At 38.6% G+C, this 14,936-nt stretch overlaps 1 protein-coding gene across 1 annotated transcript in view; it reads right to left on the bottom strand.

Moving 5' to 3' along the window:
• The window catches only part of LOC310858262 (uncharacterized protein), a gene marked incomplete at its 3' end in the record, with an annotated part of 65,917 nt that overhangs the window by 30,226 nt on the left and 20,755 nt on the right, over window positions 1-14,936 (bottom strand). The window contains exons 18-43 of the mRNA XM_083764368.1: window positions 13,059-13,153; window positions 12,841-12,953; window positions 12,544-12,711; window positions 12,425-12,456; window positions 12,222-12,319; window positions 12,087-12,109; window positions 11,969-11,990; window positions 11,252-11,279; window positions 11,065-11,149; window positions 10,812-10,958; window positions 10,463-10,674; window positions 10,068-10,168; window positions 9,802-9,914; window positions 9,489-9,659; window positions 9,371-9,402; window positions 9,164-9,261; window positions 9,014-9,036; window positions 8,864-8,885; window positions 8,743-8,770; window positions 8,565-8,655; window positions 8,286-8,438; window positions 3,422-3,633; window positions 2,908-3,011; window positions 923-1,041; window positions 583-738; window positions 89-303 (exon numbers count right to left, since the gene is read on the bottom strand). Of these exons, the coding sequence (XP_083620494.1) occupies window positions 89-303; window positions 583-738; window positions 923-1,041; window positions 2,908-3,011; window positions 3,422-3,633; window positions 8,286-8,438; window positions 8,565-8,655; window positions 8,743-8,770; window positions 8,864-8,885; window positions 9,014-9,036; window positions 9,164-9,261; window positions 9,371-9,402; window positions 9,489-9,659; window positions 9,802-9,914; window positions 10,068-10,168; window positions 10,463-10,674; window positions 10,812-10,958; window positions 11,065-11,149; window positions 11,252-11,279; window positions 11,969-11,990; window positions 12,087-12,109; window positions 12,222-12,319; window positions 12,425-12,456; window positions 12,544-12,711; window positions 12,841-12,953; window positions 13,059-13,153 (2,661 nt within the window). The remainder of the gene's footprint in view (window positions 1-88; window positions 304-582; window positions 739-922; window positions 1,042-2,907; window positions 3,012-3,421; window positions 3,634-8,285; window positions 8,439-8,564; window positions 8,656-8,742; window positions 8,771-8,863; window positions 8,886-9,013; window positions 9,037-9,163; window positions 9,262-9,370; window positions 9,403-9,488; window positions 9,660-9,801; window positions 9,915-10,067; window positions 10,169-10,462; window positions 10,675-10,811; window positions 10,959-11,064; window positions 11,150-11,251; window positions 11,280-11,968; window positions 11,991-12,086; window positions 12,110-12,221; window positions 12,320-12,424; window positions 12,457-12,543; window positions 12,712-12,840; window positions 12,954-13,058; window positions 13,154-14,936) is intronic.

Below are 14,936 nucleotides of genomic sequence, written 5' to 3' on the forward strand. Positions count from 1 at the left end.
GTAAATGTTTTGAAATAATATTAATTAAAAACAAAATGAAGGAAACAGCGGCCTATAGGAACAGAACAGGTAAAGTTTCTCCACTTACGCTTGCTGCTTCATGGCACAGCTCCTCCCTGCCACTATGCTGAAGTAATCGGCAACATGGCCCTGTGAGAGGCCGACCAGTAGCGGACGGAGGCGGTCGTGGAGCCACACTAGCACAACGCTGTCGTCCACAGAGGGCTGAGAGAGGTTGGCGCGGTCAAACACCACTTGTAACATGGCAGACCTCACCGGGGCGGGGAACGAACTCTCATCACCCTGCAGAAAAAGAGAATAATAGGAAGGCGTGAGATACGTCAGAAACCAAGCAAAGGGGTATGAGAGAAATGGAGATTTACCTGTAGTGAGTAATTGGTTAATATGCATGTTTTGTATTATTAATCCAAACACATTTTCAAATTCTGGAGTGGAGTAGAAGTATAGTACAGTATAGCATTGAAAGGTTGACATAGCCTAATGTACCTTGAAACCTCACTAAATGTACTTAAGTTATTACTGGAAAAGGCGCTTTAATGTTGAAATGTGTCCCCCTCTCACCGTGATGGCAGGCGAGAAGTTATCGAAGAACGCTGTGAGGTGTTTGTTGGGAACGTGGTTCATCACCATGGTGACCTGAGAAGGTGACGTGAGCAGACCAGGTGTGGAAGAGACCTCTGCTAGCTGCGTCACTGTGAGCTGGGACACAGCGTCCATCTGCAGCGCGCGCACACGCACACGCACACGCACACACACACACACACACACACACACACACACACACACACACACACACACACACACACACACACACACACACACACACACACAGATTTAAAATGAGCAGCATACAATAGAGATTGGGAAACAAATTCTATTCTATTCCAACAGTAAACATTACCGCTTCGAAGTCGGGGTAGAGCATCCTTAGGTCACGGAATGGGACAACAGCAGAGAAGGCTCCAAAGTTCTTCTGCAGCCATTCTCCACTGGCTGGATATTGTGAACTACAGCTTGGATCTGAACCAGGAGGTGCATAATACATCAATGTGGATATTTATTTATTTTGATTTCAAAATCATTATTATTTTAAAAGCTATATTTATTGAAATGTATTGATGGCGTTGGGCAGGACGCCTACTGTTTGACAATATCAGTAAAGCTATTTGAAGCGGACGGCCATAGACAACTGTACGTCCGCCATCTTGGCTGCACTTTAGACATTGTTGCAATTACCTCTATCTATTTGGAGAGTGATGCACTTGTATTGTAGCTTGATAACTAAAGACACTATACCGCATGTCCTTGGCTAGTGTTTAATGACATAATTAATGTAGGTCACTGGGTTGCAACGTGGAGACTAGGGGCTCCATTTTTGTCTCATCTTTCTAAAGCCACTATTTGGGGATTTAGGAGTGGGGAAAGGGTGTTCCCCCACTAAAGTTGGTATTTTGGTTACCTGTCTAAATCCCTTAAAGCTGCTATAAGCAATAATATGTCAAAATTTTAATGACCTTTTTATTTTTTTGGTATTCACACCAGCAATGGGTAGAACGCTCCCAAAAAAGATTTAGTCTCTGTGACACATCTAGGGGCCGCAATCTGCATTCAAAGATTTTCCTCGATTTGCCTGTCTGCTTCCTGATTGGTTAGTCACTGCGACCGGGTTTTTTTCGACCAATGACAAAGCTTCTAGGAACATCTTTGAATGCAGATTGCGGCCCCTAGATGTGTCACAGAGACTAATTTATTTTGGGGAGAGTTTTACCCATTGCTGGCTGTCTGAATACCAAAAAATTAAAAAAAAAATTAAAAGGTCATTCATATTTTGACATATTATTGCTTATAGCAGCTTTAAACACCTCCGTTAACCGTTATATTATGCATACAGTAGGTGTGGTTTGGGCGTTACACAATTAGACCAATCACCAGTCCAGGTCCCATTGCCTTTAAAACTGTTTAAGTGCCAGGGACGTAATCCCGTAATCCCGACGTCTTTGCAATGGGTGCCAAAGACGACAAGACGTAATAAAAAAATAAAAAATAAATAAATATTTTTAAAACGTCCTCTCTTTTTTTATAATGGGAGAATTGGCACTCAGAGCCTAAACTGGTGACCACCAGGTGGCGCTGAAGGAGTAGAGATCCCTTATGCGTTGCCCGTTAGTGCTATATTGCTTCATAGCCTCAGCCCGTTGCTGCCTAGAAGTCTTACTTGTGCTGCAAATGGAATCGAGCACGCGGCACAATGGCTGGCGCAATGGCTGGCACAAATAACTTCTTTGACTATACAATTATATAAACACAATGGACACAAGGAAGTGGCACGCACTCACTTCAGCTGATTATAGGAAAATAACAAAGAGATGCAATATGAATATTAGAGAGATGAGGCAGCCTGGACATCTCCATTGAGGCGCGCGGTGGCCGCTATTTACCAAACTAATTAGGCACGGCTTACGGGTGCTTTTAAAATGCACTATCGCTTTCCCAAATGTGTTTGACCAAAATAGCAATTTAGGGGAAAACGTGCCAGCACGCCCATGACCACACCTCTATACGCAAATACCGGTGTCGGCAAAAAAGATAGCGGGTGACGCTGGAAGAAAATACCATTAAGGGACAGAGAAAGATCCTATATTAGTAATTTTCGGGCAGCGGCTGAATTGCGGGCCGCGTTGCGGGTAAAGTCGGAGACGAAATTGGAGCCCCTATTTTCGTCACCGCTAAACCCCTGAAAATGGAGCCCTAGGAATGATTGATAGATACCAAATGGACTGGGGTCATTGAAACGAAAATGTTCACATCACTGACGTAGGAGAATAGGCATTCATCAAGCTTGTGCCATTAATTTACAGTCAGGATGAATGGAAGTGGAGTCCTAACCTGTGGTTGTGTTACTGGTGAGGAAGGCCTTGATGAAGTACAGGTACACAGTCATCTGTTCGGAGGGCGCCATCTTTGACTGGTGCTCACTCAAGACCTCAACACTGTGTTTGAGTTGAGAGGTCATTATTTCGCATTCAGTTTATCAGTGAAGTGATGGGAAAATACTGTATTGTAATGAATGTGTATGTACTGTATGTGTATGTATATATGTACGTAGGTCACTCTGTCCGCAATGACTTCTGTCTGCAATGACTCAATAAATACACTGTATCAATCATCAACAAATTACTACACAAGACCATGAAAATGAACGCAGCTCAACTATGAACACCCGCAGCACGGCAGTATAGTTACATTATTGTTTGAGTTTACTGATCGTTGGCTCTTGAGGCAAAGAACAGGTCTGATGTACAGCATATACTGTGAGTGGAGCACCATGGTACAAGACAACAGTGAAGCTCACAGGTTATGTGATGGGAACTGTTACAGTGTTGGGGGCTATGACACTTACAGGGTTTGGTAGGAGAGGCAATTTAGGTCTTTAGTGATGAGACAGGACAGGAAATCATCGGACACAGCCGGCAGGAAGGGGCTGAGCCTGTGCTTAAACCACAGATCAATGAACGCAGGTTTCTCAAAGTTGTCTGAGCTGAAGGTGTCCACTCGGATCTCTCCAATGGAATCCAGAACCAACATTGTTGCAGGGTTGCTAGGGTCAAACGTCTACAAGGAACGGGGAGTTGCAAGCAGAATTCTTCATAAATGTGTATCATAAGATTTATTTTAGTACATATTTTATTTTAGAGATAAGGACATTTGGAGTATGAAGTAGGTTACTGTAAGTATAGAGCACCGAAGTCTGACGTCAATATCGGTAGAGGGCGCAAGTCCACAGGTTCATGTATTTTTTTATTTGCATTGTAATCCCTGTGTTTGAAAACATTGTCATCCCGGTTCCCGGCCGTTTCACTCATATGAATATGAAAAATCAACTGACTGTGAGAAAACGCTAATGTTACTGCTGCTGAATTAGTTCAATTTTCGCTAGAAACAAATACGACAGTTGTAAACAATACAGAGACACTTCCCTGACAATATCGCAGAGACAGCTTGTTTATTTTCGGACCACAATGCTTATGTGAGACGATTTCAAGATGACCCCATGTTATTCTCCATAGAGAAATGACTTCCATGAACCAGGGGCTGAGCGAGTGACGTCAGGACTTCCGCGCTCTATTATAAATAAATGGTATTATAATAGGTTTCGAGTTCATAACTTGATGGGAGAGTAGATTCATTTTCTGTAGTTTAATATCAACTCCTGGCCAGTTAAGAAAACAATGCTATAGTCCTACATGAACCTATATAGTTCTAAGAAAGGCAATATCCCAGAATGTGAAATAGGTGACATGCCAAGGAAAGAATCAAATTTGAAAAAAATCCAGAACCATCATTATTTCTTTTTCCACATATGGGCTCATTGATTATTGAACGAGCCAGTAAAGTTAGAAAATAATTACTTGCGCAAGCAGAGTGTGCAAGTAATAGTTTCGCCCGGCCCGTATGCACCGTCCCAGCCAACCCGCCACTTTTGATGCGTATGCAAATAAAACAGCAAATTGTGCCTGATTTGCTGGGACCAGATTACATGATGTGTATATGTATAACTAGCTCTCAATGATGACGTAAGAAATATGTGGATTAAAGGACCCAATGCCAGAGTGTAATTGGTTTTCGATGGTGACGTAATGACGATATGTTTTAGTGTTGGGAGGATTAAAGGTAATGCTCCTGTGTATACATGTATGTAATCTGGTCCCAGCAAATCAGGCACAATTTGCTGTTTTATTTGCATACGCATCAAAAGTGGCGGGTTGGCTGGGACGGTTTTAGGCGCAAAGTAACCACAGTATACCGCTAATCAACTTACAAATTACATATATATATAGTATATGTATAACTAGCTCTCAATGATGACGTAAGAAATATGTGGATTAAAGGGGGTGGTGTTGATCAACTGTCAGATGAAAGGAACCCTGCCACAATTTTTTTACAAAGTACCAACAAAGAAGAAATACTTGACATTGTTCACAAGTTAAACAATAAAACTTCTACTGATGTCGATGGTATTGATATGTTAGTTCTAAAAAATGTTATTAGTGCTGTGGCTGACCCCTTAACATACATCTGTAATTTATCACTTAAGACAGGCTTCTTCCCCAGTCAAATGAAAACAGCTAAGGTGATCCCAATACACAAAGCTGGTGATAAACATCTCTTCACAAATTACCGGCCTATCTCCCTTCTGTCACAGTTCTCAAAAATCCTGGAAAAAATATTCTCTATAAGGTTAGACAGTTTTATAGATAAACATAATTTATTAATGGATAGCCAATATGGATTTAGATCTGGACGGTCAACAACAATGGCATTGATGGAGTTAACCGAAGAATTGACTTCATCAATTGACAATAACAAATATGCACTAGGTATTTTTATAGACTTAAAAAAGGCATTCGACACAATAAACCATGAAATATTATTACATAAACTGGAACGATATGGGATTAGAGGGGTAGGGTTTAATTGGATTAAAAGCTACATCACAAACAGACAACAGTATGTTCAGATGGGCGAATATAAGTCAAGCAACTCACCCATCACCTGTGGGGTACCGCAGGGCTCTATTTTAGGTCCTAAACTATTTATATTATATATTAATGACATTTGCAGAGTTTCAAACATTCTACAGTATGTTGTTTTTGCCGACGACACCAACATCTTTTGTGCTGGGGAGAACCTCCAACAACTATTGGAGGTTGTCTCTGCAGAACTAGAGAAACTAAAAATGTGGTTTGACACTAATAAATTATCACTCAATCTGAAAAAAACTAAATTCATGATCTTTGGAAATAAAAAAATACATTCTAACACATTAGTTGAATTAAAAATTAATAATGTAAAATTGGAAAGAGTTTATGAGAACACCTTTTTAGGAGTAATAATTGACCACAAATTCACTTGGAAACCCCATATAAAGTATATCCGGTCCAAAATAGCAAGAAGTGTTGGTGTTCTTGGCAAAGCAAGGTATTTATTAAATTATAAGTCACTACTCACATTATATAATACGCTAATATTACCATATCTATCCTATTGTGTGGAGGTCTGGGGAAATAATTACAAAGGAAACCTCCAGCCACTTGTCATCATACAAAAGAGAGCCATAAGATTAGTGCATAAGGTAGGGTATTATGATCATACTAATGAACTGTTTTTAAGGTCAAATACATTGAAGTTTATTGATTTAGTTGAACATAAAACAGCTCTTATTATGTATAAAGTAAGAAATAGACTAATTCCTAAAACTATCCTGTCATACTTCAAGGATAGGGAAGGGGGGTATGAGTTAAGAGGAGACTTAAATTTCCAACAACCCAGTGCCAAGACCACTCGGAAGAGTATGTGTATCTCTGTCCGAGGGGTTAAGATCTGGAATGCCCTACCAGAGGAAGTCAAACATAGTAGTGACTTTTCAAAATTTAAAAAATTGCTCAAGCGAATCCTTTTGGACAAATACAGCATACTATAGGGAAATTATGTATAATGTTGACGTTATTGTATGATCAACTGATACTTCTTTCTTTCTTATTTTCTTTCTTTCTTTCTTTAAGTAATTAGTACTGTAATTATTAATAATTAATTAACTAATATTATTGTATATATGGTAACATAAAAAATAAAAAAATGTGTGAACCAAATGACATTACTCAGCAACAACATAAACGATAATGATCATTGGCAACGAGGGTATCGTGAATAGGGATAAAAAAAAAACAACAACAATTGTAATGTGTAATCTAACGGTTATGTAATGCTATCTCTACGGTGACACTGGGGGGGGGGGGGTGTTTGGTGTAGGGTGAAATTCTCGTTAATATAATGAGTATTACGATTCATGTTCTGTAAGTAGGATAGGCATCTATAAGCTTTTAGCTTCTGCCTACTCCTTTTGATCATCTTCATGTTTTTTTTCGGTTTTTGTTCTGTTTTCAACGGCTTACATTCATTGTCTTTAAATATTGTATTTGAAACTGAAGGATGATCAAATAAACTAAACTAAACTAAACCCAATGCCAGAGTGTAATTGGTCTTCGATTGTGACGTAATGACGATATGTTTTAGTGTTGGGAGGTTTAAAGGTAATGCTCCTGTGTATACATGTATGTAATCTGGTCCCAGCAAATCAGGCACAATTTGCTGTTTTAGTGCATACGCATCAAAAGTGGCGGGTTGGCTGGGACGGTTTTTGGCGCAAAGTAACCACAGTATACCGCTAATCAACTTACACATTACATATAGTATATGTATAACTAGCTCTCAATGATGACGTAAGAAATATGTGGATTAAAGGACCCAATGCCAGAGTGTAATTGGTTTTCGATGGTGACGTAATAACGATATGTTTTAGTGTTGGGAGGATTAAAGGTAATGCTCCTGTGTATACACGTATGTAATCTGGTATATCTGTATATTTTAACAAATGTGAAAGTATTATTACATAAATTGAAGTTAGAGACACATATTACTCTGATCATGATTTAGTATTAATATCACTATAGTCCAAGATGAAATACATTTAAAACAATTGACAATTTACAATAAATAATAAAATAATTATACTGTATACGTGATAACATATTTTAATTCCGTTTTTCATCACATATCAATGATTTATTTTTCTTTGAAAAACTAAAAAGAGATATTTCTAAATTGATAAAACTGTATTTCTTATATAGATAGAAACTTGAACCATACTTAATAATACTAGGTGTTTACATGCATAAAGTACTGTAGCCTACAGTACTTTATGCATGTAAACACCTAGTATTATTAAGTGTCTAAATGTCTAATTATTAGCTGTAACTATTTGCTACCTACCTAAGGTAGGTAGCAAATAGTTACAGCTAATAATTAGACATTTCAAACGTTCCTTCACAGAGATACTGAGATTTCACAGTTTACAGCGGTCGAAAGTACTTGCGCGCTCTGCTTGCGCACTAGTAGGCCATTTATGGCCTAATAGTGTGCAACAAGCAAGTATGCACTCGAGTGCAGTTCTAGTTTTTCATGTTATTGGTATGTCGAACAAATCATCACACTTACTATTTAACAATTTCAGAGTGCTTGATGGACATGCGTTTAGCATATTTCAAAACATAGCATATTTAAAAACATGGATTTTAACAATGAACCACAGATATTCAATACCGGCATAATATTGAATTTGAGTGATCATTTATTCTTTCCTCAACATACAGAAAGTAGCAGATTTCTATTTTTTTATATAGTCTAGTTAAAACAAAATATTGTACCGTGTTGCTATTGGCAAGAAGATCCAGAGCTGCATCCAACACCATAGAGGTCTTGGTGAGGAACAGCTTCCAGACTCGTCTGGAACCAGTGGAGTTGGAGGACTGGGAACATTTTACAACTGCTGCCAGATCCTGTGCTGTCAACATGGACAGCTGGATGGAGATAATGGACAGAGTAGAACAGAAATAAATACAGGGACATTTGAAAGAAGTCAAGATGAGAAAGGGTAGCCTACTGTTGAGTTAAATTTGACTTGAGAGACACAATTATTGGCTTACTGAATAATTGGCACAGGTGTATTCTTGAATACTGTAGTCGCAAAAGCGTCCACTCATCTGCCCACTGTTGAGGTGGAGCTGTAGCGCAGTGCTTTAGAAGAATGGAAAAGAAAATGTCTTACAAAATGATTCTTCATAAAATAAATCTGATCAGAAGCATTGGCCTCAGAAAACCTACCTATTTACTCCAATACAAATGTGTGTTTCTGAAAAGACAAAGGAGTAAATGGATTAACGATTACAAAATATTTAACGATACATTTAATATGAATAAGGCAAGAAAATGATATAATACTTACCATTTGTAGGAGTAACATTGCACTTGGGGAGAAGAATATTGCAATTGTTGTGAATTGGGGAGAAAAGGATTGAAATTGTTGTGAATTAGCAGACAATGAGCCACCACTCTGCTTAACATTTAATGCTTAAATTCAAATGAAGGTACTTACCTCTGCGGTGTATATGGTGCAGCCTAATAAAAGAAAATTGGATATAATAAGGATCTGGTTCAATTATAAAAATAAAAATAAAACACCATGGCTAAACAAAATGACCATTGCAAATGAAGTGAAAACATAACAGCAGATAGAAGATCTCACCTGGTGGAACTTGCTGAAGTAAAGATAGCTTGTAGTATGTGACTTCGTACTCTACACTCTGAGGAAGAGTATGCAAGGCCTGGTCCAGTCTGGTGAAACTGAGACCCCACAACTTTGCGGTTAACATTAGCCAATAATAATGAATGAAATAACTTTGACCAGGTCTTCAAAAAATTAAAGAAAACAAAAATATCAATATAAACTTACACTATTTTGTATGATGAGCAGGAAATGTTTCCCTGACAAATGATTAAAAAAAAGGTTGTCATTTCAAAACAATCATACAGTACACAGGTTTCTCTCATTATTATTCTATAGTTTTTACCGTTTCAGAGAGCACAACAAGGTGGGACACAAACTCGGCCAATGCCCTCTCATTTGGAGATGCAATCAGGTAGTCAAACACTGCGTTGATGACAGCATATTTGTCATCCAGATAATTCAACACCACAAGTTCTGCACTCTGCTTTGGAGACAGGAGCCCTACAGTCTCCAGCTGGACCAGGGGGAAAAACATAGACAAATATTAACACCTTCACTGGATTTTATATTACAGTAACAAAGTTATGACATATTACAATCATGTAGGTCTAATAATTTTTCCATGTTATGTGTGTTTATCAGTTCTAAAGTCTTACAGGGGAGAAGTACGGGTTGAGATTCAGGAATTCTCTGACAGGCACAAGAACTGAGAATGGACCAAAGTTGTTCTGTAACCAGTAAACACTGCTGTTGGACACACAGCTTTGGCCTGGAGGAGACAGATTAGAGTGAAACATTAAGGCTTTCAAACAAAAGGCTCACGGAAATGTTAGTCAATAGTTAATTATCCAGTGAAAAGAGCCTATAGGAGAGCAGAACCAAGTATAGACTCAGCTATTGAGACATTGTAGTTAGTCAGTACCTGACTGTGGTCGGGACAGGAACGGGACGATTAGTTTATTCAGGACCAAATGCTGCTGATGTGAGGTCATGTTGTCAAACTGATGGCTAAACTCCGTCAAACTGTGGATAAAGCAAAACCCAAATGAGAAAAAATCTTCTCTATGAAGGACTAATTATTCTAGAGGAAAGTTATAATTGTCAATTGTTAAACTTTTCAATCAAACAAAATTATATATCAAATCAATATTAGTGAAATACATTTGCACATATTAATGTGATTGGGTTATAATGATTAATTGCGACCGTGCATCTCCTGTCCGTCATGCACCCATGCCTCCATATATGGTCATGCCTCGTGACATCACGTCTCCATATATGGATGCGTGCTTCTCGCCCTCAGGGCGTCTTACTTACACTTGCTGGTATGTGTGACAGCTGAGGTTCCTGCTGTTGAGGCATTGTAGAAACCATCCTGATGCAGATGGCAGGAACCCTCTCAAACGTCCAGAGAACCACTTCCTGATGACATCACTCTCCCTCAACTGTTCATCAGTCAGCATCGACACTCTCATCTCTCCAATCACATCCAGAACCACAGACGTTGATGGACCAGTCACGGTCTCAGACTAAACGAAGGATTACACGTGTCAATATGATGTTTAACGAAATAGCTTTCAGTGTTTGGTCATTGTGTATCAATTCCTTATGAAATTTAGCAGTTACATTTGAGTTTATTTCATATGGTTAGAGCAAATTATAATACCGTGTTGGCAAGAAGATCCAGAGCTGCATCCAACACGCCAAAGGACTTGGAGAGGAACAGCTTCCAGGCATGTCTGGAACCAGTGGAGCTGGGGGACTGGTTACACGTCATCACTGCTGCCAGATCCTGTGCTGTCAACATGGACACCTGTATGGAGATAATAGACAGAGCAGAACAGAAAGAAATGTTTAAAGAAGTCAAGATGAGAAAAGTTATTTAGTTGTTTAAAATATGAGGGACTTTAGTGGCTTACTGAAGCACAAGCGTATTCTTCAATGCCATATTCACAAAAACGTCCATTCATCTGTCCACTGTTGAGGAGGAGCTGTAGTGCAGAGCTTTGGTAAAAGAAAGGAAAAAAGTTCAATCATGTCCTACATTACAACAACATGATTATTTATTAAAAAGATAGGTCTGATGTGATGCTTCAAAAGATTCACCTGTTAACTCCAAGACAAATGTCTGCTTCTGTGAAAACAGATCAAACTAATTATTAAAGGATTGAAAAATAATTACCGGTACTACAGAATATATCTGGGAATGCAAGTGGTTTGGAAACAATTTCTGTTCAAAGGGATGTGGGAAGGCATGGCTTCTCGGACAGCAAATAAGTTCTAACCAGTAATGACATAAGTTCCATAATTTGTGTCTGAACATACAACAGCAGTTGTATTAGACAATGACATTACTTAGTCGCACTCAAAGTAGAGAGGATTTACAGAAGATTTAGACACTGTACTTCAAAGTAGCTCAGAGCAGCAGTCGTACCTAGTACAGACAGCAGAGAGCTCTAGGACTCATAGCAGCAGTCGTACCCAGACAGAGAGCAGAGAGCTCTAGGACTCAGAGAAGCAGTCCTTGTGCACACGCTCTGTTTGCACACAAGTAGGCCATACAGTACATGGCCTACTTGTGCGCAAGGCGCAATTTGGCACACCGACAGAGTGCATTTCTAGTTGTTTATATTTTCCTCTATATCTTCTCTACAGTATATTTGTTTCTTCATATATATGTTTATTATTTAAATGCCTATTTATGACTTATGTAAAGAATATTGCCTTTGTGTATGAAATCTGCATTTTTGCAAATACATTTGGCTTGCCATACTTGACAATGTTTCACAAAATACTAGGTCAAGAAAAGTATACAACACTTACCACTTGCAGGAATAAAGTTGCACTTGGGGGAGAAACAGAGAAAATAGCTGTGATCTGATGACATTCAAATAATACTGTACTTAATGTTTAAAACTTGAAAATAAATTAAGGCAAATACCTCTCCACTGTATATGATGCAGCCTAAGAAATAAAGTGCAGATACTGTAAGGCCTTGGTTCACACTTAAAACAAAAAATGTAATGTAACAGCTTAGTTAAATATCACATGACTTCCTTTAGATAGAAAATCTCACCTGGTGGAACTTTCTGAAATAGAGCCAGCTTGTTGTATGTGATGGATGATGCTACATTCAGAGGAAGAGTAGGCAAGGCCTGGTCCAGTCTGGTGAAACTGATAATCAACAAGTCCTGGTTAACTTCAGCTAATAATAATGAATGGAATCCCCTTTATCAAGTCAACCAAAATATATTGACGGATTGACGGATATACTCTTACATTATTTGGTATGATGAGCAGGAAATGTTTTTCTGAAAAGTTACAAAAATATGTTATCATTTCAGAACAAAATTAGTAATTAGTTAGTGTTTCTGTTATCTTTACTTTATAGTTTTTACCTTCCCAGAGAACATAACAAGGTGGGACACAAACTCAGCCAATCCTCTTTCCTTTGGAGATGCAGTCAGGTAGTCAAACACTGCGTTGATGACAACGTCTTTCTGAGCAAGAGGCAGCACCACAAGTTCTGCACTCTGCATTGGAGTCAGGAGCTCTACAGCCTCCACCTGAACAGAAAGAAAAACAAGAATAACTCACTGCTGGATTTTATTCATTCATTCATTCATTCATTTTATCAAGTAATTAATAGCTCTAATAATTATTTTGTGTTATATGTGGCAGCTATGAGGTCTTACAGGGGAGAAGCCTGGGTTGAGATCCAGGAATTTGCTGACAGAAACAAGACCTGAGAATGACCCAAAGTTGTTCTGCAACCAGTAAACACTGCTGTTGGACACACAGCCTTGGCCTGAAGGGGACAGATCAGAATGAAACATATTCAAACTGAAAGGTGTCTGTAAATACAGTCAATACATTTCCCATACAATCTGTTATTGAGATATTGAATAGTTACCTGGCTGTGACAGGAATGGGAGGATTAGTTTCATCAGGACCAAACGCTGCTGCTGTGAGTTCATGTGGTCAAACTGGTGACTGAACTCCTGCAATCTGTGAAGAAAACACGAGACAGAATGAGAAATAATTGCTTTAATTAATCTCTCTGAATGATTGATTAGGATAGAGGAGCAAAAAATAATTGTGTGTGACTTAAAGCTACATGATGTAACTTTGTAGAGCATAAAAAGTTATTTTGATCTCCCTGCTCTTCTGAGATGCCTAAAATGGACGTATCAGGTTTGTTTATAGTTATTATGTCTGAATCAGAGTGATGGACGGCCATTCCTCCCTTAAGTCAATTTTAATACAGGGGGCCTAATCTTCAACGAGTCGTGTTGATAGCGTGAAGATTGAGTGAAAGTGTCAAATAAGAATGAAACAAGACTAAAAGAGTCTAACAACCTGCTAGTGTGTCTGTGTCTGTGTGTTAAATAACAAGTGGAAGGTTTTTGGTTGGATGAACCGACCAAATGACATAGACATCCTTAGAGCCCTGGCTGCCGCTAACAGGGCTAAACACCATCCAGCTCAACACTTACATTTGCTGGTATGTGTGACAGCTGAGGTTCCTGCTGCTGAGGCATTGTAGAAACTTTCCTGATGCAGATGACAGGAACCCTCTCAAACGTCCAGAGAACCAGGTCCTGATGACATCACTGTCCCTCAACTGTTCTTCAGTCAGAATCGACACTCTCATCTCTCCAATCACATCCAGAACCGCAGACACTGATGGACCAGTCATGGTCATGGACTAGGGGATGGATTACATGGGTCAATATTTCCTTTAAATTTAAATTACTATTACGTGAGGATATTTGGTGTATGGAATAGTAGATACAGATGCTGGCTCTATAATAGATATTTCCTTTCAAATCTTGATAGACTGTTTATGTGTACCAATAACATTTTCCTGACAGTGAATAGGTCATTTTTATTTTCCCCTATTACCATATTTCTTTAAGATTATTTTAAAATATGAGATTTATTCATTTAAATCATTTAAAATGTGTTGCTTTTAATTTGTTTTAGTGATTGTTCATTCTATCTTCACCATAAAGGTTAGAGCCTCTTTTTGTACCGTATTGGCAAGAACATCCAGAGCTGCATCCAACACCCCAGAGGCCTTGGAGAGGAACAGCTTCCATTCTGGTCTGGAACCAGTGGAGCTGCTGGACTGGTTACACTTCATCACTGCTGCCAGATCCTGTGCTGTTAACATGGACACCTGGATGGAGATAATAGACAGAGCAGATCAGAAAAAAACAAGAAACCTTTAATGAAGTCAAAATTGGAAAATAATATACTGAGTCAATGTAAGAGACTAAAGTGGCTTACTGAAGCACATGCGTATTCTTCAATGCCATAGTCACAAACTCGTCCATTTATCTGTCCGTTGTTGAGGAGGAGCTGCAGCGCATTGCTATGGTAGAGAAATGGAAAAGAACAAAGCTCAAACATTTCTTGAATTACAACATTATTATTCTTGAGATGTGCAGAGATGTGCCGCTTCAAAAGATTCACCTGTTAACTCCAAGACAAATGTCTGTTTCTGTGAAAACATGAATGAATTAATAAATTAATGATGAAAATAAATCACTATAAAATGTTTCATAAGAATGCATCAAAACCATGATACACTTACCATTTGCTGAAGTAACATTGCACTTGGGAAAGAAAATAGAAAAAAAAGACATGTTTTTAATTTGCTGACATTTAATCAATACTATCAAACATGAATATAGTTCCAGGTACCTACCTCTCCACTGTATACGGTGCAGCCTAATAATAGACAAGCATAGAAAAGGTTTTGTTGGTTTTAGAAATTCAATGTGGA

This window comes from Protomyctophum parallelum (genome assembly GCF_964188405.1).
Source record: "Protomyctophum parallelum genome assembly, chromosome: 5".
Classification (NCBI taxonomy): Eukaryota; Metazoa; Chordata; class Actinopteri; order Myctophiformes; family Myctophidae; genus Protomyctophum; species Protomyctophum parallelum.